Source organism: Astatotilapia calliptera, chromosome 4, assembly GCF_964374335.1.
Source record: "Astatotilapia calliptera chromosome 4, fAstCal68.1, whole genome shotgun sequence".
NCBI lineage: Eukaryota > Metazoa > Chordata > Actinopteri > Cichliformes > Cichlidae > Astatotilapia > Astatotilapia calliptera.
The window spans coordinates 25810586-25831169 of NC_137425.1; the positions used below are offsets into that span (position 1 = coordinate 25810586).

The following is a 20584-nucleotide window of genomic DNA, read 5'->3' on the forward strand; positions in this document are numbered from 1 at the left end:
GGGCATTTAATTAAATAATGAAACATTTAATTCAATAATTAATGGCATATTTGATTCATTCATTTTGTCACTCCTGGCCCTCCACACCTCACTGCCATGATTGTTTGTGTAGTTATTGGATTCTAAAACTACTAGAATAGAATAGAAAACACATAAGATGCAGTCTCTGTTTTTTCTTCACCTTATTAATTTGAACTGAACTGAAATAAATCCGTTCTTTTCTGTATGGTAATGACTAGGACCTGTCCCAGCTGTCTCTGGTGGATTCAGTATTGTCTCCAATGTTTCTGATAACTTCCAGTTTGGGAAGTTTCCCATGCAGGTGAGGAATGCAGTGACTGACAGACTACCCCTCCTTCATTTAGGACCCATGCCAAACACTGAGTAAAGACTTCCTTGCATTAAACCTGCATAGCTGTTTTCACATTTATAACAAATCACCTAAGTGACCGGCAGTGATCGTATAGTTAGTGCTCTGAGTTGTTGCCTAAACAAGCCCTCTTCAAATCGGAGTTACAGCAGAGAGAATATGGCACTGAAGCAATGATGACAGCTTTAATAACCTATTTTATCTGCAATTATTCTTGTATGAAATTCTCTTAAAGTAGCAACTGAATTTCAACCAACTCAGCTAGCTCTGCATATTTTATTTCCTCTGTTAAAATAAAATGTGGCGGAGCCCAGCTGTAATTGTACCTTGCATTAATATGGTGTATTATTGATGGTGACACAGCACTGCTTAGCATGTCGTCCTGAATCTCAGGTGTGCCAATGACCTGTGCAGTATATGAGGCACTAAAATCCTGGTGGATTTCTGGGATACGAACAGGACGGAGTCATGTGAGCTCTATCAATATTGCACCACTTACGTCTCAGACCTGTATTTATGTATTTATGCACTGAAATCGCGCTGTAATATCCAGTTAACTGTCCACATTTGTACTCTGTTTTTCCATTTATTATATTTTTTTTCATTAATTTGTCTGAAAAAAGATCCACGTAGTAACCAAAGAGAGACTAAATCAATGGTCTCTAATAGCAGCCAAATTATAAGAGCTTTCATTAGTGATGGTGAGATGAAGCCTTGTGATGAACTGAAGCTTTCCATCCAACTGGTCGACTCATGGTTCGAAGCATTGTGACGATTCATTGGCTCTACTGCGCCATCAAGTGGACGATTAAAGTCAGACAGGCTCAATGATTATAATGATGTGATGTGTAAACCTCTAAACTTACAGTTTTTTCTGAATGCTTAAACCCTAACTGTGATTCCTGTAGCACAATCTCTAAAACTATTCAGACTTATAGCAAAACCACTCACTGAGTTTGCAAAACTAAAAGCACATAAACTGCTTTGCACTCAGTTTGCAATTTTGTAACACACACTTTGCAAAACGGTAGGCACAATTCACTGCACAACACTCAATTACCAAATTTCCAACACACTCCTAGCAAAAGTATACACATGTATGGCTATCATTAACACTAATTTGCCAACTGTCTGGCACACTTTCACATGTGAAAACTTTTTTAGATAATTCGTTCACTTTGCAATCAGCCTAAGCACTATAATACAGGTAAGCTGTGTGTGCGGAGTACAATGGAGGGAGCAGAAAGAGTGAGAAGTAGAGGAGGCCGAGGAAGAGGACGTGGAGGTGAAGAAGTAGGATGAAGAGGACGACAAGGACAAGGAGGAGCAAGAGGAAGACGAGGAGGGGGGAGAGGAAGATGAGGAGGGGGGAGAGGAAGGGTAGGAAGAGTAAGAAATAGAATTGCTGATGACAATAGTGGACCATGTAATCAACCATGTAATCAACCGTGGAATGACCCTGAGGGTAGCTGGCCAACGGGTCCAGCCTAACTCGAGCCGCTACACTGTAGCAAGTACCATAAGGACATCTTGAAATGAGAATCGGTTAGTACAGTCACTTCACACAAAGATTTGTAGCACTGCCATATGCCAATGAGAAACACACCAATACCATTGATGTAAAAATACTGAAATTGTTACTTTACAGAATTGCTAGATGACCAGATGCTGGGGGCAGAGGAAGCATGTTCACTGCAGACCAAGTAACCCATATAGTCATTATGGCGATTGCAAATAATCCTATACTTGGAAATAAACACTTGTGTTTGTTTTGATGTGTTTGAATAAACACCAGTACTTGAAGTTTGGATCCCTCTATGCTTATGGATCTATGACAGAAGTATGAGCTCAAACTGACATAGCCTACCTTGTGCACAGAGAAAGCAAAAGCCAGATGTGTTTTGTATTCATACCATCAGTGTGCAGTTGGCGCATTGTGTGCTTAGTAGATGATGGCTTGTGTGTACTGTTTGATACGGAAACACCATTTTTACGAAGGTGTGAAGAGTTAATCTAGCTGTGTTTGCTTTTGCAAGAGAACTACAATGTTTTGATTATTGGGTGACAGGTTTTCTTATTTGTGTGAAGAGTTTTGCAAAGTTAGCCAATAGTTACAAAAAATGTGCTTAGGCATTCAGAAAAAACTGTAATAAACTAAAAGACAGAAATCAGATTATAAGATCTGTGGTGTTGTTGATTTATATTATGGTACTTATCATTTGTGATATTTATTACTGTGTGCATACTTTATTAGGAGAGATGAGATTAAATGTTGTCAGACAAATATTCTCTTCCTTGCTGGTTCCATCGAAGGAGAAATGTTCAAGTAAGTATGTAACTGGGACGTAATCCAATTCCACAACACAATGTGACGGGGAATCAGCTGTGTTTTGCTGCCCAATTTATTTAGAATCTGGTGCAAACCGGCGAGCCAGTTCCTGAATCAGTCACGTGGTACGGACTGCCCGCGAGGCCTCGAACATCACTGCATACGTAATCAAAGCAAGCCTCGATACGCGCTTTACAAAACTACCACGAGATTACCCGACACACGCTTCAAAGCTTCGACACACAGGAGACATCACTACTGCACACAGCCTTCACACGACAACAGGTGCACCACACTGCTAAGTGTGTTTTGTGTTTAGAGTTTTGCTAAATGGGAGACTGAGCTTTGAATAGTGTTTAAGATTTTGGCAACAGTGGGACTGATTTGATGAAAGAGTTTTCATAGTTGACAGTTTAGTTTTTACAATGGGGTTTAGTGTTTTAGCAATTCAGAAAAACTCTAATACACCTGTGCTTTTCCCAGCAACTGAGGCTTTTACCCTGCACAGTTTAAGGTATGATAAAGCACTGACCTTATAAATGGCACAAAATACACATTTTAGCTGGGAGCTGGTCATTCACAGGGGAAAGGCTCCATTGTACAACAACAACAACAGTAGTAATAGTAATAATAAATTATTATTAGTCAGGCAAGTATATCATATACCAAACATGCTTCCAAACTAATGACATTTTTTGCATTCTTCACATCAGGTCAAAATGTACTTTTTTTTAAAAAGTGACTGGCACTGTGGAAATGGATCTACAGCACCACTTAAGAAATTTTAAAGAACTTCTAACAACTTATTTACAGCTTGAAATACGTGTATGACATTTATTACACACAGATTCAGTGAACCCAATCCAAAGAGGAAGTCTGGAAGTCCGCCATTTTGAATGTAAAATGACATTTTGGCACAGTTTTAGTGTTTTCCAGGCATCGCTGGTTTACACGTTCGCCTGCAAAGTGAGAGGTCACTGGTTAAATTCCATTTGGTTACTTCAGGAACTTTTTGGGGTTACTTCAGAAAGGGACATCTTCGTCAAAGCCATGTTTGTGGTGGAATTTTGATCATTTATCACTGGACATAAGATTTTCATCTCTAAAAATGTATTTTGTCCAGTCTGTCCCAAACTTCACACTTTTGATGACAGTCTGGCGACGACTACATGCCAATATCTGGTCACACATGGTGCCACAGTTCTCACATAACATTTTAATCAAGACTACCCCACTGTGATTGAAGTATTTCTTGCAAAACAATCATAACCAAACAAAACCTTTCCTGTTCTGTAAATGAACGGTAGGACAAAATGATTACTAGTCATTGCGGAAAGCACAATTAATGTTTTTGTTTACATCGTTGGAATGAGGAAAAATTCCCCCACCACAAAAACAGAAATACTCATGAAAGCAACCTGTAGTGCAAACACGAGGGCTGAATTTATTACTTCCTGCACTAGAAACCTGCCGATGTTGCTGATATGGATAGATCACCAGTCTTCCTTGTCTTTATCTTATTATCTCCTGTTGAGATGTCGCAGCAGAAAATGCAGCCTGGCCTGTTGAAACATTGTTTTTTTTTAGTGTTTCAACTGAAAAAATAGAATGCCTTTGATCCAAATGGAATGCATCTTGTGAAAAAAGGTGACATCTTGTGACATCACAAGATGATGACATAGATCCTTTGTTATGTCATCATCTTGCTGAGAGAAAAACCCTTAAGTAGGAGCTTTGCTCTGTTAAACTTTAATGCTCAACGGACCTTGACCTGACAGCAAGCAAACCCTTTTTGGAGAGTTTTGAGAGAATTTTACTTAGCAATTCACCGACCAAGCCGACACATTTCACCATGTCAGCTCACCCATCCTTCAGCTCAAATGAGCTTGGATTAGTTAAAGGGAGCATTTTGGGAAAGCACTACAAGGTAGAGGCTTTCCTCGGAGAAGGGGGCTTTGGTATTGTAGCCAAATGTCGTGATACCATGACTAACCGAGCTGTGGCTATTAAAGTGAACAAGAGCCGCCCTGATATTCTGCAACAGGCGAAATTGGAAATTTTCATCCTGGAGCAGCTGCGAAGGTTGGATTCAGATGCCGCCAACATTGTTCAATGGAACGGCTTTTTTCACGACGGAGAGCGGGTTTGCCTGAAATTTGAACTCCTTGATCAATGCCTGAGGGACTACATATGGGACCGGAAAAACCACTGTCTCCCCATAAGCGAAGTCAGGCCAATTTTAGGTCAACTGACAAATGCTCTGTCCCACCTGAGTTCTGTGGGAATAGTGCACGCTGACCTCAAACCTGGAAACATCATGGTTGTAAACCGCCATGAGTCTCCCATCAAAGTCAAACTTATAGACTTTGGCCTCGCATGTCCTGCGTCTGCAGTGATGCCTGGTGACCGTGTGGGGACGGTTGGTTATTGTGCACCTGAGGTTATGCTTGGCCTTCCTTACAATGAAGCAATTGACATGTGGTCTCTGGGGCTGGTAGCTGTGGAGCTTGCTACAGGGCTGCCACTCTACCCTGGAAATGAAGACTATGATGTTTTGAAATTCATCATAGAGACTCAGGGTCAGCCACCAGATCATGTTCTAGACTCTGGCGTCTACACTGAAGACTATTTCATTGAAGACAAAGACAAGCAACAGCGCTGGACATTTAAGACTGACCAACAATTTCAGTATGAGACAGGATATGAGTCCCTGGAGACAAGATGCATAAAACTGACGCGTCTGGATGACCTTGAACAAATAATAATGTTTAGACGAGGACCAGAAGCTGGCCAACGCTTATTTGTCAGCTTAATTAAACAGATGTTGGCCTTGGATGCACACCAGCGGATAACACCCTCGGAGGTTCTCCGGCATCCCTTTTTCAGCACTAAGAGTTCCCTGTGCATTGACATGAGTGCTGAAAGATCACAAAACCCTGTGGTCTTTCAGCACCCTTCAAACTTGGAAAGCAAGAGATCACAGAAAATCAACTGTAGTTTTCAAAACTCGGTTGAATTTTCTCAGCAAGTATTCGTCCACACATCAGCCAGTCCATCATTCAGCTCAGATGAGCTTGAATTAGTTAAAGGGAGCATTTTGGGAAAGCACTACAAGGTAGAGGCTTTCCTCGGAGAAGGGGGCTTTGGTATTGTAGCCAAATGTCGCGACACAACAACCAACCAAGCTGTTGCCATTAAAGTCAACAAGAGCGACCCTGATATTCTGCAACAGGCACATGTGGAAATTTTCATCTTGGAGCAGCTGCGAAGGTTGGATCCAGATGCCGCCAACATTGTTCAATGGAACGGCTTTTTCCACGACGGACAGCGGGTTTGCCTGAAATTTGAACTCCTTGATCAATGCCTGTGGGACTACATAGGGGACCGGAATAAACAGGGTCTCCCCATAAGCGAAGTCAGGCCAATTTTAGGTCAAATCACAAATGCTCTGTCCCACCTGAGTTCTGTGGGAATAGTGCACGCTGACCTCAAACCTGGAAACATCATGGTTGTAAACCGCCATGAGTCTCCCATCAAAGTCAAACTTATAGACTTTGGCCTCGCATGTCCTGCGTCTGCAGTGATACCTGGTGACTTTGTGGGGACGGTTGGTTACTGTGCACCTGAGGTTATGCTTGGCCTTCCTTACAATGAAGCAAGTGACATGTGGTCTCTGGGGCTGGTGGCTGTGGAGCTTGCTACAGGGGTGCCACTCTACCCTTCGGAGAATGACTATGATTATCTGAAATTCATCATAGAGACTCAGGGTCAGCCACCAGATCATGTGCTAGACTCTGGCGTGTACACTGAAAACTATTTCATTGGAGACAAATACAAGCAACAGCGCTGGACATTTAAGACGGAAGAACAATATAAAGACTCTGTTCCAGGGACAGGACATGAATCCCTGGAGACAAGATACATAATACTTACACGTCTGGATGACCTCGAACAGCTAATGATGTTTAGACGAGGACCAGAAGCTGGCCAACGCTTATTTGTCAGCCTAATTAAAGAGATGTTGGCCTTGGATGCACACCAGCGGATAACACCCTCTCAGGTTCTCCGGCATCCCTTTTTCAGCCCTGGCCTCTCTAAAAGGTTCCCATGTATCAACATTGAAAGACCATACTGAATCAGTCTCCAGCATGGCATCTTCCACCCTGGACAAAAGTGATAAAAACACAAACTGGGGTTGGAAAATGACATTAACAGCAAATTACAATGCAAAAATTAATTAAGCTGCTCCAAAAATGATCACTTTGGCTTCTTTTTTTTTAATTTTCACTCCCCCCACCCCAACCAGTCGTGGCAGAGGGCTGTCCCTTCCTGAGCCTGGCTCTGTTGAAGGTTTCTTCCTTTTTAAAGGGAGTTTTTCCTTCCCACTGTCGCTAAATGCTTGCTCATAGGGAAATCTTCTGATTGTTGGAGTGGCCAAAACTCTAGGGGAAGTAGCAATTCTTGTGAAAATTTAAAAAAAAAAGCCTACCAATCTTCAAAGCGCAGCAGTGGACACCTTACCATCACATCAGTCCTTCAATCAGACCTAAAACACCACCTTTACAGAAATAAATTCCATACAAATTGGAAATAAATTGTGTTATAATTGTTCTTTTTGATTGTTTATAAATATATAGTGCTACCCTTCAGCCTCCTAGTAGACATACCTGTGTTATGAATGTGAAACTCCTCTGATTTTCAGAAAAGTTGACCTCTGACCTTGAAGTCAAGGTCATTGAGATTTAAGCTTCACAGAGATTTTCAGTAGATGCAACCATGGTATTGACTTGAAAATTCTACACTATCAAAGACTTAGGTGCCCACAGCACCTCGCCATATACAAAAGATTTTTCTATTCATTTATGTATTATTAGTTTATTTATTTCTTCATCCCGCTCTCTCTCTCTTTTTTTAATTCACCTTTCTGTTGCGATGCTCTGGACATTTCTAAACCCCACAAGTTCAGCCTCAATTTTCAACCCAATTTTCCTATACTTTCACTTGAACACGTCCAGCCTTCACCTCTCACCGGTCCTCGTCCCCTCTTCTCACAGCTTCCTGTGTGGCCTCCCAAATCAAACACAGGCCCAAATCAGCCGTTTCTTCTTCTCTGTTCATTCTCTCTTCATCTTTTCAGTCTTTTCTTGGCGGTTAACTCCCAGCATGGATGCACATGACACTCTTTTGATTGGGAATCTACACCGGTGCTAAATAGAGCATCTAAGTCATCACTGTCAGAAATCGTAACAGTTTGTGAATAGCTCACATCAGCATCGTCTTGTCTTACAGGAATGTATCTGACTCGATAGTCCAGCATTGATAACTTCTGAAGAAATGTACGCGCTAGATCTTTCTCAGATGTGTCATGTATCTGTTTCACAGGAGGACATATTTTAAGTAAGTCTGCTGGTGACATCTTTGTTTTTTTGTCTTGAAGGTGAAGCCTGCTGAGAAGTCCTTCAATGTTTCATGTACATTGTCCTTTTTTTACTTGAGTCACTGACTGCTGCAAGAAATAAAGCACACTTAGGAACTGACAAATTATTAAGACTGTGTGGGATAAACGTTAAAAAACAAATAAATAAATAAGTCAATAATGAATAAGTAAATAAAAAAGATTCTGACCTTATCCTCGCTTACACTCCTTGTCATATTGGAGGTACCTGCACAAGACAATTGATTTACCAGATTAGCAGAGGGACAGATTAAGGGACTATGGGGCAAAAAAGGTGCAATACACAGTTTAGCCAAAAGTCTTCATTGTTACACCCCGGCCTAGGCAACCGGCGTGCAACACAGAAAAAATAAAAATAAGGGGGGAAAAAAAAAAAACACACAACAACAACAACAACAACAACAACACACTGGCAAATTATTCAGGAATAACAACATTCAAAAATAAAAACAAAAAATACAGCACTCACGTTGTGTACATACACATACACAAAGACCAGTGTTGGGTAAGTTACTTTAAATTAGTAACTTAGTTACATTACTAGCTACTTCCATCAAAAGTAACTCAGTTACTTCAAGTTACTCATTACTTTCAAAGTAACTAGTTACTAGGGAAAGTAACTTTGGTTTTACTCAGACTTCTCTTGTTAATGTGTTGCTTCCATAACTGGATACCCAGCCAGACTGCCAGTCTTCTAGCTTGCTTACTTGCCACAAGTGCTCTGTGCCACCTACCAATAGAAAGGAAAAGATAATGTGCACATTTCCACGAGAGAAATCCCACGCCTGGACCGTCGTTGACTGCCGCCATGATTCTAGCCTACGTCACAGCGTCATGTGCACTTTTTACATCCAACACAAAAACTGCAGTCGTGGTGCTTTCGATTGTACTCGGAACTCGGAAATTCTGCCTTCTGAATAGAAAGATGTAGGCAACACCAGACTGCAGATAAGCTGCATACAGGGCTGGACTGGGAAAAAAATCGGCCCGGGCATTTTGACTAGAGACCGGCCCACCATTATAGGAAAAATCATAAAGCCTTTGAATGAAAACAAACGCTGTTGTGACAGTGATGTTCACTGTCTTGATGGTTTATATGTATCAATCTATCAATCGTTTGTGGTAAGACTCAGATAATTATTTTTTAAAAGCTAGACATTTTAAATGAGAATAAGAAAGAAAAGTATTTCTTTCTGCCCCCCTTTCCCTGTTAATGCCCTACATGGCCCCCCTGGCAAAACTTTGCTAGACCCGCCCCTGCACAGTTACCAGCTGTCAGCTAAGTAAAAAAAGGATCCTGGTGTTATTTGTCTCTCAGAAACAGTTCATAACTTCCCTTCAACTCATTCATGTCACCTAAAAGGTAAACCTGTTTCTCCATCACCTGTTCAGCTCTAATGATTCAGTAAGGACATCTCCTGGTTTCACCTTCATGTTTCCATCTCATCACATATCCAAACCGACATCATGACCAGCAGCTTTTACAGCTGTGGCTCCAGCAAACATCAGCTGATACTAGAAAGTAATATTACAGTTTTTTCTGATTGCTTAAGCCCTTTTTTTGCAACTATTGGCTAATTTTGCAAAACTCTTCACACAAATAAGAAAACCTGTCACCCAATAATCAAAACATTGTAGTTCTCTTGCAAAAGCAAACACAGCTAGATTAACTCTTCACACCTTCGTAAAAATGGTGTTTCCGTATCAAACAGTACACACAAGCCATCATCTACTAAGCACACAATGCGCCAACTGCACACTGATGGTATGAATACAAAACACATCTGGCGTTTGCCTTCCCTGTGCACAAGGTAGGCTATGTCAGTTTGAGCTCATACTTCTGTCATAGATCCATAAGCATAGAGGGATCCAAACTTCAAGTACTGGTGTTTATTCAAACACATCAAAACAAACACAAGTGTTTATTTCCAAGTATAGGATTATTTGCAATCGCCATAATGACTATATGGGTTACGTGGTCTGCAGTGAACATGCTTCCTCTGCCCCCTCCTCATCTTCCTCTTGCTCCTCCTTGTCCTTGTCGTCCTCTTCATCCTACTTCTTCACCTCCACGTCCTCTTCCTCGGCCTCCTCTACTTCTCACTCTTTCTGCTCCCTCCATTGTACTCCGCACACACAGCTTACCTGTATTATAGTGCTTAGGCTGATTGCAAAGTGAACGAATTATCTAAAAAAGTTTTGACATGTGAAAGTGTGCCAGACAGTTGGCAAATTAGTGTTAATGATAGCCATACATGTGTATACTTTTGCTAGGAGTGTGTTGGAAATTTGGAAATTGAGTGTTGTGCAGTGAATTGTGCCTACAGTTTTGCAAAGTGTGTGTTACGAAATTGCAAACTGAGTGCAAAGCAGTTTTTGTGCTTTTGGTTTTGCAAACTCAGTGAGTGGTTTTGCTATAAGTCTGAATAGTTTTAGGAATTGTGCTACAGGAATCACAGTTAGGGTTTAAGCATTCAGAAAAAACTGTAAATAAATTCTAACAACAGCTGATCAAACATGCTGCTGTTGTTTAACGCGACGTCCACACGAAGTAGGCAATAAACAAACAAGAGAGAAAAGCCGATCAGTTGATCATTGATCAGTTTCATGATTGAAGTAGAAACAGGAGAGGGAGGGGGGAGAATGAGAGAAGAAGAGGCAGCTGTGCAGCAAAGACACAGAATAACTCCAGCTTTGTGTCTTTTTCATTGTAGCTGAAGTCCGAGACAAACTGTTTCTTTTCACCTCAATAAGAAACGTAATATTTTCTCTGAATATGAGACGATTCTGTTTTTGAGGGGATGGCTGGCAACTCTAATAATTAACCTTATGAACAAAATAAAGTTCAACATCAGTAACATAGCACTCACCCAGTTGTATAGAAACCCCGTCATGCTAGCTAGCACGCAGTACGAAAAAGTCAGCATAACTCCAACTAAACTTGGTTTATATCTGACCCAGATAGACTGCAGGTCATAACTTCTCTCCTCCTTCTGCCTCCCTTTTCCCTCATCCACCTGCTGCCTCCACCACTTGCTAATGTTACTGAATCTGTGGAAGCTCCGCGATTGCCACCACACGAAGTAACGAATAACGAGCCTCTCTAAATCCGCGTTCCTGGTTTTGACATAATAACTACTTACCGTGCTCGTTATCACAATAATAACATAATTACTGTAACGCGTTACTTAATAACGCGTTAGTCCCAACACTGACAAAGACACACACACACAAACAGGCAGGCGCTAGCCATTTCAATAAGTGTACTTGTTCAACTGCTTGTTAATGTAAATATCTAATTAGCCAATCACATGGCAGCAGTTCAGTATATTTAGGATTTAAGCATGCACCGTGGTCAAGACGACTCACTGAAGTTCAAACCGAGCATCAGAATGGGGAAGAAAGGTGATTTAAGTGACTTTTAATGTGGCATAGTTGTTGGTGCTAGATTGGTTAGTCTGAGAATCTCAGAAAGTGGAACTCCCCACAGAAGTATCTCAGAAGTTTATAAAGAACGGTCTTAAAAAGAAAAAATACCCAGTGAGTGACAATTTAAGAAAATGCATTGTTTATGCCAGAGGACAATGTCCAGATGCATTTAACCTGATAGGAAGGCAAAGGTGACTCAAGTAACAACTTCTTTTAAAGCAGATAACTCGTAGGCTGGAGAAGAAATATCCTCTCACTAATTTAGAAGATCATCATTTAGCCTGGAGCCAGTTTAAGCCAATTTGCTGCTTTAAAAAAAAATCCTCAATAGTAGACATCTTACTATTCATCATTTATTGAAGGAAATAAGAACAACCCTAGGTTTCTCTTCAGCACTACAGCCAGACTGACCAAAAGTCAGAGCTCTGCTGAGCAGGGCCATGCAGAGATTTCCGAAGAGGCAGGTGCTCAAAGTTAAAAAGGGCACATGGAACCATATTCGTCATCTAATATGAAAACGCATCAAACTATATCACTGTAATCGGGTGGGGACAATGCAAAGCAAACGTAGCCTATGTTTTACCTGATGGGGTACAATGTTGCTGTTGAGGGGTTACTGCTGCTCCTGATGCTGATAATGCTGGAGGACAGGGCTGTGTTGATCTGAGACTGTAGACATTAAAAAGTCCATAGGAGAGAGGGTAGCTAATTAAAGAAATGTAATGAGATAACAATTAAATGCAAAGACTGGTGACAGCTCTTGGAACCATAAGACAACAGATTTTTTTTTTAAATGTGGGAAATAAACTGAAACCGGAGTATTAGTAGGGCAAAAGAAAGGGGTTGTCATAGTAGGGTAAGAATGTAACAAAAAAAATCTATGCACATAAAACACACACGCACATACACACATGCATATACAGTTACATTTCATACCTTCTCCAGAATACTGTACATACTATGGCCACAAGTTTGTATCATGGTGCTGATCCAGAATCCTTCCCTTATTATTCATTCTTAGTGCTAAGTGATAAGAATTTAAAAAATAAATAATAAATATAAAATAATTCATTTATGATGATTCAATCTGTTTGACTATCTGTACAGGCAGAAAGCCTATTAAACATTTAAACTGTAGAGATACAATAATTTTGCTGCTGAAAAATCTGCATTTTTGTCATATTCGAAATATAAATGTAATATAATCTGTTTCTTAGTGTATTTTCTTTAAATTACAGTTTGTGTTTTTTATATCGTAATTATAATAATCCATAATTATGTGGATATGCATACCAGAAAGGTAGGGGAACGCCCTAAAACGGTTGCCAGACTAAGACCCCTGTAACCCTTACCCAGTTAGTTAGCAGCTAATGACCACCACTAATTGAGCATTTAATAAAAGGACAGGTAATGTTTTGTTGCGCTTTTGCACACACAGCACGCTCATTTGTTTCAATTCGTCAGTTGCCACAAGACAGCTTTCATCGTGCACACAATAACCTAATATTCCTGTTGTTATAGACTATAGTGTACGCTGTACACCCTACTTATTGGTTTTTGTTGCATCAGTCTGCGTCTCCCAATTAATTACGGTGCTTCCCCTACAGCTCCGCATCGCCCAGGCAGCAAAAAACGAGCGTGCGCTTTGCAAGCTTGTTCCACCAGCGCGCTCTGCTGCCAAAGGTGAGCTTTGGTTCATGGTTTTCATGTGACTAATGCAAGCCAGATCATTTTATTTAGCAAAATTGTGAATAATAGTTAAATGTTATTGTTGAGGGGCACAGGCAGGACTCCACACACAAACACAGACATAAAAAAAAAAAAGAATAAAATAAAGTTTAAAAAAATGCCTCATGAAAAGGGCACTTGGGGCACCCATCAGGAAAAGGGCAGATGCTCACACCCCCTGCAAGTCCCTGGCCATATGCAGATTTCAGATATCATGTCACATTTGACCTCTGACCTCTCCTTCAAAGTCAATAGACTGTCAAAGTGATAAAAACTGCTATAGCTAGTTAAATCTATGTTTCTCACTGACATTTGTATTGACAACATACAGACATTTAGGGAATTATTCTAATTATATTGTTACTTTGAACCTCTGACCTCTTCTGTAGGATTAAATAAGGTGAAACATTCATAAAATTTCTTTTATCTTTTAAAAATAGGCTTAAAATTGTGCAACTTTTGTTTGTTTTGGTAACATTTATTTTATTATGACTTTGTTATGTACACAACAGTAACAGATTATAAGTGTTTAGATACATAACAGTTTGAATACATGTAGAATTCTCATGCATACTTTTAATATTTATTATTAAACATTTAAATGAATTTTATTAAAGAATGAAATAAATGTCATGCATGTATATATTCACATGAAAAAGGTTTCAAAATATCAAAGAAAACACAATGAAAATATACAAAATACAGCACTATTCCCTTAATAGTAAGTACTGCCCCGACAGTGAGTTGCCTTGGTGAAGGTTTGTGTTGTTGGAGTGCATCTTGCTGTTGTAAATTAACTCATGATTGTATAATATTAGTTGTCTGTATGCTGAGCCACTACAAATAAGTTAACAGTAAACAGTGCCCTCTACTGACTGAAATCACATATGGCGCTATTAAAATGTAGTCTCACACGGCCTTTGTTTAGAGACTGCAGAGTAAAGGAGTTAGGGAACTACAACACTCAATGACGCACATTTTTTCCAAATCTACAAATATATTGTTTTATATATTCGATTAAACCAAAATCTTTTGGTGTTTGTATATGATTTAACATTATTAACCTCTTAAGAACTGAGGGAAAAAACGCACCTCTCTGTTTATCTGTGTCAACTACAGAGGACATAATGTCTCAGGGGGAAATTTACATAATTAAAGTGATGATATTAGGAAAAAAACTTTCCAGATAAATAGGGGAGCTAGTCATCATTATCGCAGTTGTAATTTCTGCCCATTGGGTAATTTCAATGATTTCTTTTGATAAACAAATTCCCTGAGATTTAAAAAGTTAGTTTCCCGAGTGACCTGGGCAACAAGGAAGCAGACATTATGATAAATGAACATAAAAACACTATGAAAATGCACAAAAATTCAACTGGGATAGATTACTACTGGGTGGACACAATATCGCATCATATATAATACAAAATCTAGATCAAAACGGGAACAATTTAGTCTGTTTAAAGCAAATTCTGCATTTGGAAATTTGGTCTTTAAAATATAAACAAGATATTAGAGCAGTGGCATACAGTCCCAACAATGCCGCCTGACCACCCAACACCAGCGAATGAACTTCCAGCATCCGCTGATGACCTTCCAGTAGCAGCGGCTGACTGCCCAAAACCAGTGCCTGAAATTCCAAAAGCAGCGGCTGAATGCCCAGCCACAGTGGCTGACCACCCAGCAGCAGCGGGTGGCCAACCAAAGGCAGCAGTTCATCGCACGACCACAACGGCTGACTGTCCAAAAACAGCGGCCAACCGTCCAACCGCAGCGGCCAACCTTCCAACCACAGCGACCAAATGCCCAACTGCATCGGCCAACCGTCCAAAAACAGCGGCCAACTGTCCAACAAGCAGAGGCTGACTGTCCAACAGCAGATGCTGATCGTCCAACAGCAGAGGCCGACTGTCGAAGAGCAGAGGCTAGTTCTAAAAGTAATAATAATAAAGACAAAATACATTTCAATAATGGTATAATACACTATAGTAGCAGCACAATTATATATAAGAAAAATTAAAGAACATATCCGATATAATCTGTACAATGAGTAAATAAACAGTCAAACTGCTGCAAAAGTATTTCATGAACTTTTTTGAAATGCATAATGAGGTAAATTTGCTGGGGGAAGCATTGTGTAGCCAACTAGTAAAATTAGTGTAAAAAAAAGTCTGTAAGTTTACATACATGCAGATTCAGACAAACACAAACAGTTTCACTTAAAGTTCCTAACTGAGAGAAGTGACCCATGTCGACCATATCAGGAGCTAATTAAGTTCTCTAAATAATTAGGAATGGTGGTTCCATAATTAGTTAAATGAAGATACTATTTTTGTAGTTTTGCCCCTATACTCCTCCACAGTGGATTTTAAATCAAACAATCAAGATGTGATGGAAGCAAAGACTTTTAGCTTTAATTAAAGGGATTTTACAAAAAAGGTTGTGTTAATTGTTTAGGAATTACAGCCATTTTTATTCATAAGCCTCCGTTTTCAAAGACTCAAAATTAATTGGACAGAATGACATCATTTTAGATCAGGATTGTTTTATCATTTGGATGAGAATCCATTGCAGTCAATGACTGACTGAACTCTAAAAAACATGGACCAAATGCTGTTTCCTCTCTTGAGATGCTCTGCCAGGCCTTTAATGCAGCCATCTTCAGTTTCTATTTGTGGGGTTGCCTGCATTCAGTTAGATCTAACCAGTCCAGTCCAAGGCCAAGATGCAGTGAAGCCCAGACCTCCCTCTCCTTGGTCCTGGGTGCAGGTTTCCCCAATCTTCCCCAATATACTATTTATACGATTGGGGAAACCTGCAGTCAGCTGAGACTGAAGAAGTCACTTTGTTGAGTGACGAAACATTTCTCCCACTGAAAATCCTACGCCCAGATGAACAGAATCAACTTTTTGGGATCCATAGAGTTCTCTTGTTCCCCTCATTTGTGAACAACACTCCAAGAAACTTAAACACTTCCACTTGGGGCTGCAACTCATCCCTGGGCACTAACCCTTTTCCAGCTAAGAACCATGGCCTCATAAAAATGACTTACTGTTGGTAATGCAAACTAGGGTCTCACTGAGATTGTGCAGGGACCGAAAGGCTCATAAGAATGGGCCAGGTACCCAATACTCCGAAAGTACCCACCACAGAATCCTTCAACATGGTGACTTATTTTCTGCAAGTCTACAAAGCACATGTAAAGTGGTTGGAAAAACTCCCATACACACTCAAACAGCCCAGAGAGGACAAAGAGCTGGTTTAGCATTCCATGACTTGTTCTTCAATCTGAGGTTCAACTAATGGATGGACTCCCCTCTCTGGTACCCTAGCACAGGCCTTCCTGGGAAGGCTGAGTAGTGTGATCTGCCTATAGTTGTAGGGAAAAAAGAATGGAATCTTCCTCATCCACCTAATTTTCATCTCCAAGGATATGTTTGTTAATATCCTCCTCCTCATCTTTTCTGTGCCCTTCTTTAGAGTCTAGGAGGAAAATGAGCCTCCGTGTCCTTGACTATGTCCACCCTGCAAGCAGCAGCTGAGCTGGATTCACCACTAGGCTTCGCTGTCGTGTCAGAAACACAAGCAATGGCTTTTCAGGCTGCCAACACCATTCCAACAATCTGCATTATGCAGCAGTGCTCGCAGGAGTCTAGGTCTGGCAGCAACACTGTGTGTGCTTGACACCCATACAAACATTGAAAATGGGGGGTCTTCCCCTGAGATGGTCAACCTGGAAGCAGCTGGGTGGGGGCGGGGCACGACCTCCTTAGCCAGCCGCCACTGGCATTCCCCTGACAGGATCCAGTAGCCATAATTACCAATGCTCAGCTTTGACAGCTACCAATAGCCACAAATACAAAAGGCCACTTTCTCCACTAAAATATTTAATTACAGCGTAATAGATATTCCTGAAACCCAGAAAACCCATGTTCATGGACTACTGTAACAGCTGCGTCATTGAACAGTTAAATGAATTATCCTGATCCTGGACTGAGTAACTCTTATGAGCTTCTCAGGGAAGAAAGTGTTAGTGGGATTGGGAAGCTATATTTTTTTATTTCTATGTGAAGGCATGTTATTCGTGTTTTTGTTTCTATTTAAAAGCTATATGTTCTGGTAGTAACTGGCGAGGATTGTTTGGTTTATGTATTCAAAGTAATAACTATAAACCAGTGCCTCAAATGTTAAACTAAGGAATAAGAAACTGACTCCTACAATGAGGGGATCTGATATATAGTTGGGGGCATTTTGCTGACATGAGGTAAATCCTGTTAAAACGAAATGGTCACTGTAAACATTCAAGAAAACCAGTTATGGAGTTAATAACATAAAACTTCTACTACATCTACTGCTAATTTCTACAGTAATTGGGAATTGGATGTTAATAAAAATATTTTTGGAAAGCCAAGAGCAAAAATCAGGGGGAAAAACAATAAAAAGCATTAAAAGTAAAATAAAAACAACAACATTCAACATAAAAACCTGTATTTATGGGAATTAAGTTCTCTCCATCATAACATCTCACCTTTTTGTTTATGCTGATAACCTGAAGATCTGATCTCATCCTCTTTTTTGTTTGGCTGCAGATGATCCTCGTCTTTGTCTTCATCACACATCAGTCCACTGTAGCAGTGGGGATTGTTTTCAGAGACCATGATATCTATTTTCTCTAACAGAGCTATTATCTCATCTTCATCTGTCATATTTCTTGTACATGTGTGGAATCTTTTTTCGGTCAAACCACTGTTAGCTTTCAGGTCTGCCAGTGCACTTTCACATTTTTCACCTGGCTCACGAGTTACAACAGTCATTACATAAGTAAGAAATCCTTCTCCAAACGTCTTTTCTAGCCACTGAATCCCTGAGCTGTAATGGCTGCAATGCAGACCATATGGCACCAGTAAGAGAAAGACATGAAATGCCTGATCTGATGGGATTTTAGCAACATTTTGGAGACCGATCATATTAATGACAGAGATTTGCCGACCACACCTATCATACAACTTGGATGAAAACTGATCCACATTGGATTTCTCTTCGTGGTCAAGTAAAATGTTGTTTGGCCCAATCTCCATGGAATTTGTGTCACCAAGTAACACAATTGTGAGCTCAGGCAGTTCTGAAACAAACCAAACAAAATCAGTAAGTTTAAAATGCAAATATAAGCTATAAAATCCAAGCTTCTGATTAAAAATATTACCTTTGTCTTTATCTGCAACTGATTCAGACGTAGTTTTAGTCTTGCCCTTTTCCTCATTCTCTTCTGGTTGTTGAGCTTCATGAGCATCATTCGCTAGAAGGCACTAAGAAAAGAGTTACAGTGTGTTTTTCCATAATTTCATTGTGCATGTACAATGACAATAAAGAGCTATTCTGTTCTTCTATTATAGGGCAAAACATTCAATCAAAACATTTTAATCTCAAATGAAAAAGAGAGGTTCAAGTATATTTAATAAATGCTCATTTGAATGAAAAATAAAATAACTTAAATATGAGATGATAAAAATCTAGAACCACTCATATCACAGTAGGATTTCAGACTAAAACAGTTAGGTGTGTTTTATTTACAGACAGCCCAACAGGTTTGGACTTCAGACAAAGACAACAAACGCCCAAATCATTACACTTAATCACTTTCTAAATCCTGAGCATTACTTCCACCAGTATTTCAGTGTTCAGAGTGAAACATTAGATGTAAACTCACATTTACTCTGCATCCTGTAAAGATTATGTTTCTTTCTTTGTATAAAAAGGCCAAAACTGGTTATCCAAACATGAACAGAGAAACCTGAACTACAACACACACCAGGTTGGTGTGACTTTGTTATTTACACAGGATGCCATTTTCTACTAAATCTTTACATAGAAAATACTACATAGTCTTGTTTAGAATCCTGTATTTATGACTCTGTTTAGTGACATTTTTGTTTGTGACAAATCTGACACCATAAACCAAATGCAGGTCACAACAGGTGTGTGGAATGTGGAGGTGAGCATCCAAATGTGGCATGCAGGCTGAACTGCTCCAACAGTAAGCGAGCCTTTAAAAACCAGTAAAAAAAACCAACATTAACAAAAACAAAGACAAAAGCCAGTGATGAATAACAAGGACCTCCTTCTGGAGAGCACACGAGGGACCGTACACAGTGTTTGTGACAATGAGGGCTGATGGGGAATGAGAGACAGAAGCTGTGAAAGTAATTTCACACAGTTGAAAGCATGCAGAACAATCACAAAGGAGAAACAAACGAACGCGAGCCACCAAAGTAACTTGTGGAAGTAGAAATAAACAAGAGCCAAGTGCACTGACACACAAAGACTAACACTAAACAAGATCCCAAATAAACAGGACCACAGGAGGACAAAGGTGCAAACACAGAACAGTGAGGGGAACAAGTCAAAAAAAAAAGAAAGAACTGAAGCAAAATAAAATAAAAGTTAAACTAAAAATGTAAGAATGATAATAAAAGATGAATCCAAAACTCAAAGTGACAGAAAATCCTATTACCACGACGATGTAACTGTGAGATAAGGACATCGGTGAAATTCCTTTACCTTGTTGTCAGCTGCCGTCTCCTCCATCTGAGCTGCAGAGTCATACAAGAGAAAGAAACACAGATATCTTGCAGTAACAGGAATAAAAGCTATTTAAAAATGAAACGCATGACAAATGCACTTCACTATTATAAGATCCAGTGTGTAAATATGCACCGGTGTGTAAATATAAACCCTTTTTCAAAATCATTTCAATTCCGCTTCATCAGCCTCTCATTTATCTGACTGCCGTGTTTCAGAGAGAACCCTTTACTGTTTCTTTTGCTCCACCACCGTGTTTGATCCGCTGATTTGCTGTTGATTTCTTCATAGATTGTAGTTCTTTACTGAAACGAACTGACTGCATCTTTGTTAACAAATTAGCGCATTATTAGTAGAAAATACTCTGCGCTTTTCTCTCACATCAGCATTTTTCTGATTTACCCCGCTGAGTAAATTTGCCCAAACAACATCCTCACAGTGCTCCTTTTTACTGATGTGACTTCAGGCAGCTTTTTAGTATCATTTAGACCTAAAGGCAGCTTCACATTATTCAAAATGATAAAATGAAAAGATTCAGTTTGAATCATATATTTGAAAGCGTATTCTGTAAGCTCTGTAGCATGGACTCACCTTGTGTTCCTTTCCTCGGGTCTGCTTTATCTGAGATCTGAGGTACTATTTAACTCCCTACCTTAACAAATCCCTCCTGCCTTCTTTTGACGGAACTGTGTGC

The 20584-nt window shown here is 39.9% G+C and overlaps 1 protein-coding gene across 1 annotated transcript; it reads right to left on the reverse strand.

Moving 5' to 3' along the window:
• Positions 1-13768: 13768 nt before the first annotated feature.
• On the reverse strand, positions 13769-20584 carry LOC113021132 (uncharacterized). Its single transcript, XM_080300437.1, has 5 exons — positions 20482-20584; positions 19870-19901; positions 18515-18617; positions 17840-18433; positions 13769-15242 (listed from the first exon to the last, which is right to left on the reverse strand). Exons 2-5 carry the CDS (start codon positions 19894-19896, stop codon positions 14824-14826), a joined length of 1143 nt encoding a protein of 380 aa, XP_080156563.1. The 5' UTR covers positions 19897-19901; positions 20482-20584; the 3' UTR covers positions 13769-14823.

Bases quoted from the DNA above. Each gene is read 5' to 3' on its own strand.
- LOC113021132 (XM_080300437.1), bottom strand. From the start codon at position 19,896: ATGGAGGAGACGGCAGCTGACAACAAG. The intron at 18,618-19,869 runs GTAAAGGAATTT...CTCTTTTCTTAG, and splicing joins AGACGGCAGCTGACAACAAG to TGCCTTCTAGCGAATGATGC. The intron at 15,243-17,839 runs GTGAGATGTTAT...TATTACTTTTAG, and splicing joins TTATCAGCATAAACAAAAAG to AACTAGCCTCTGCTCTTCGA.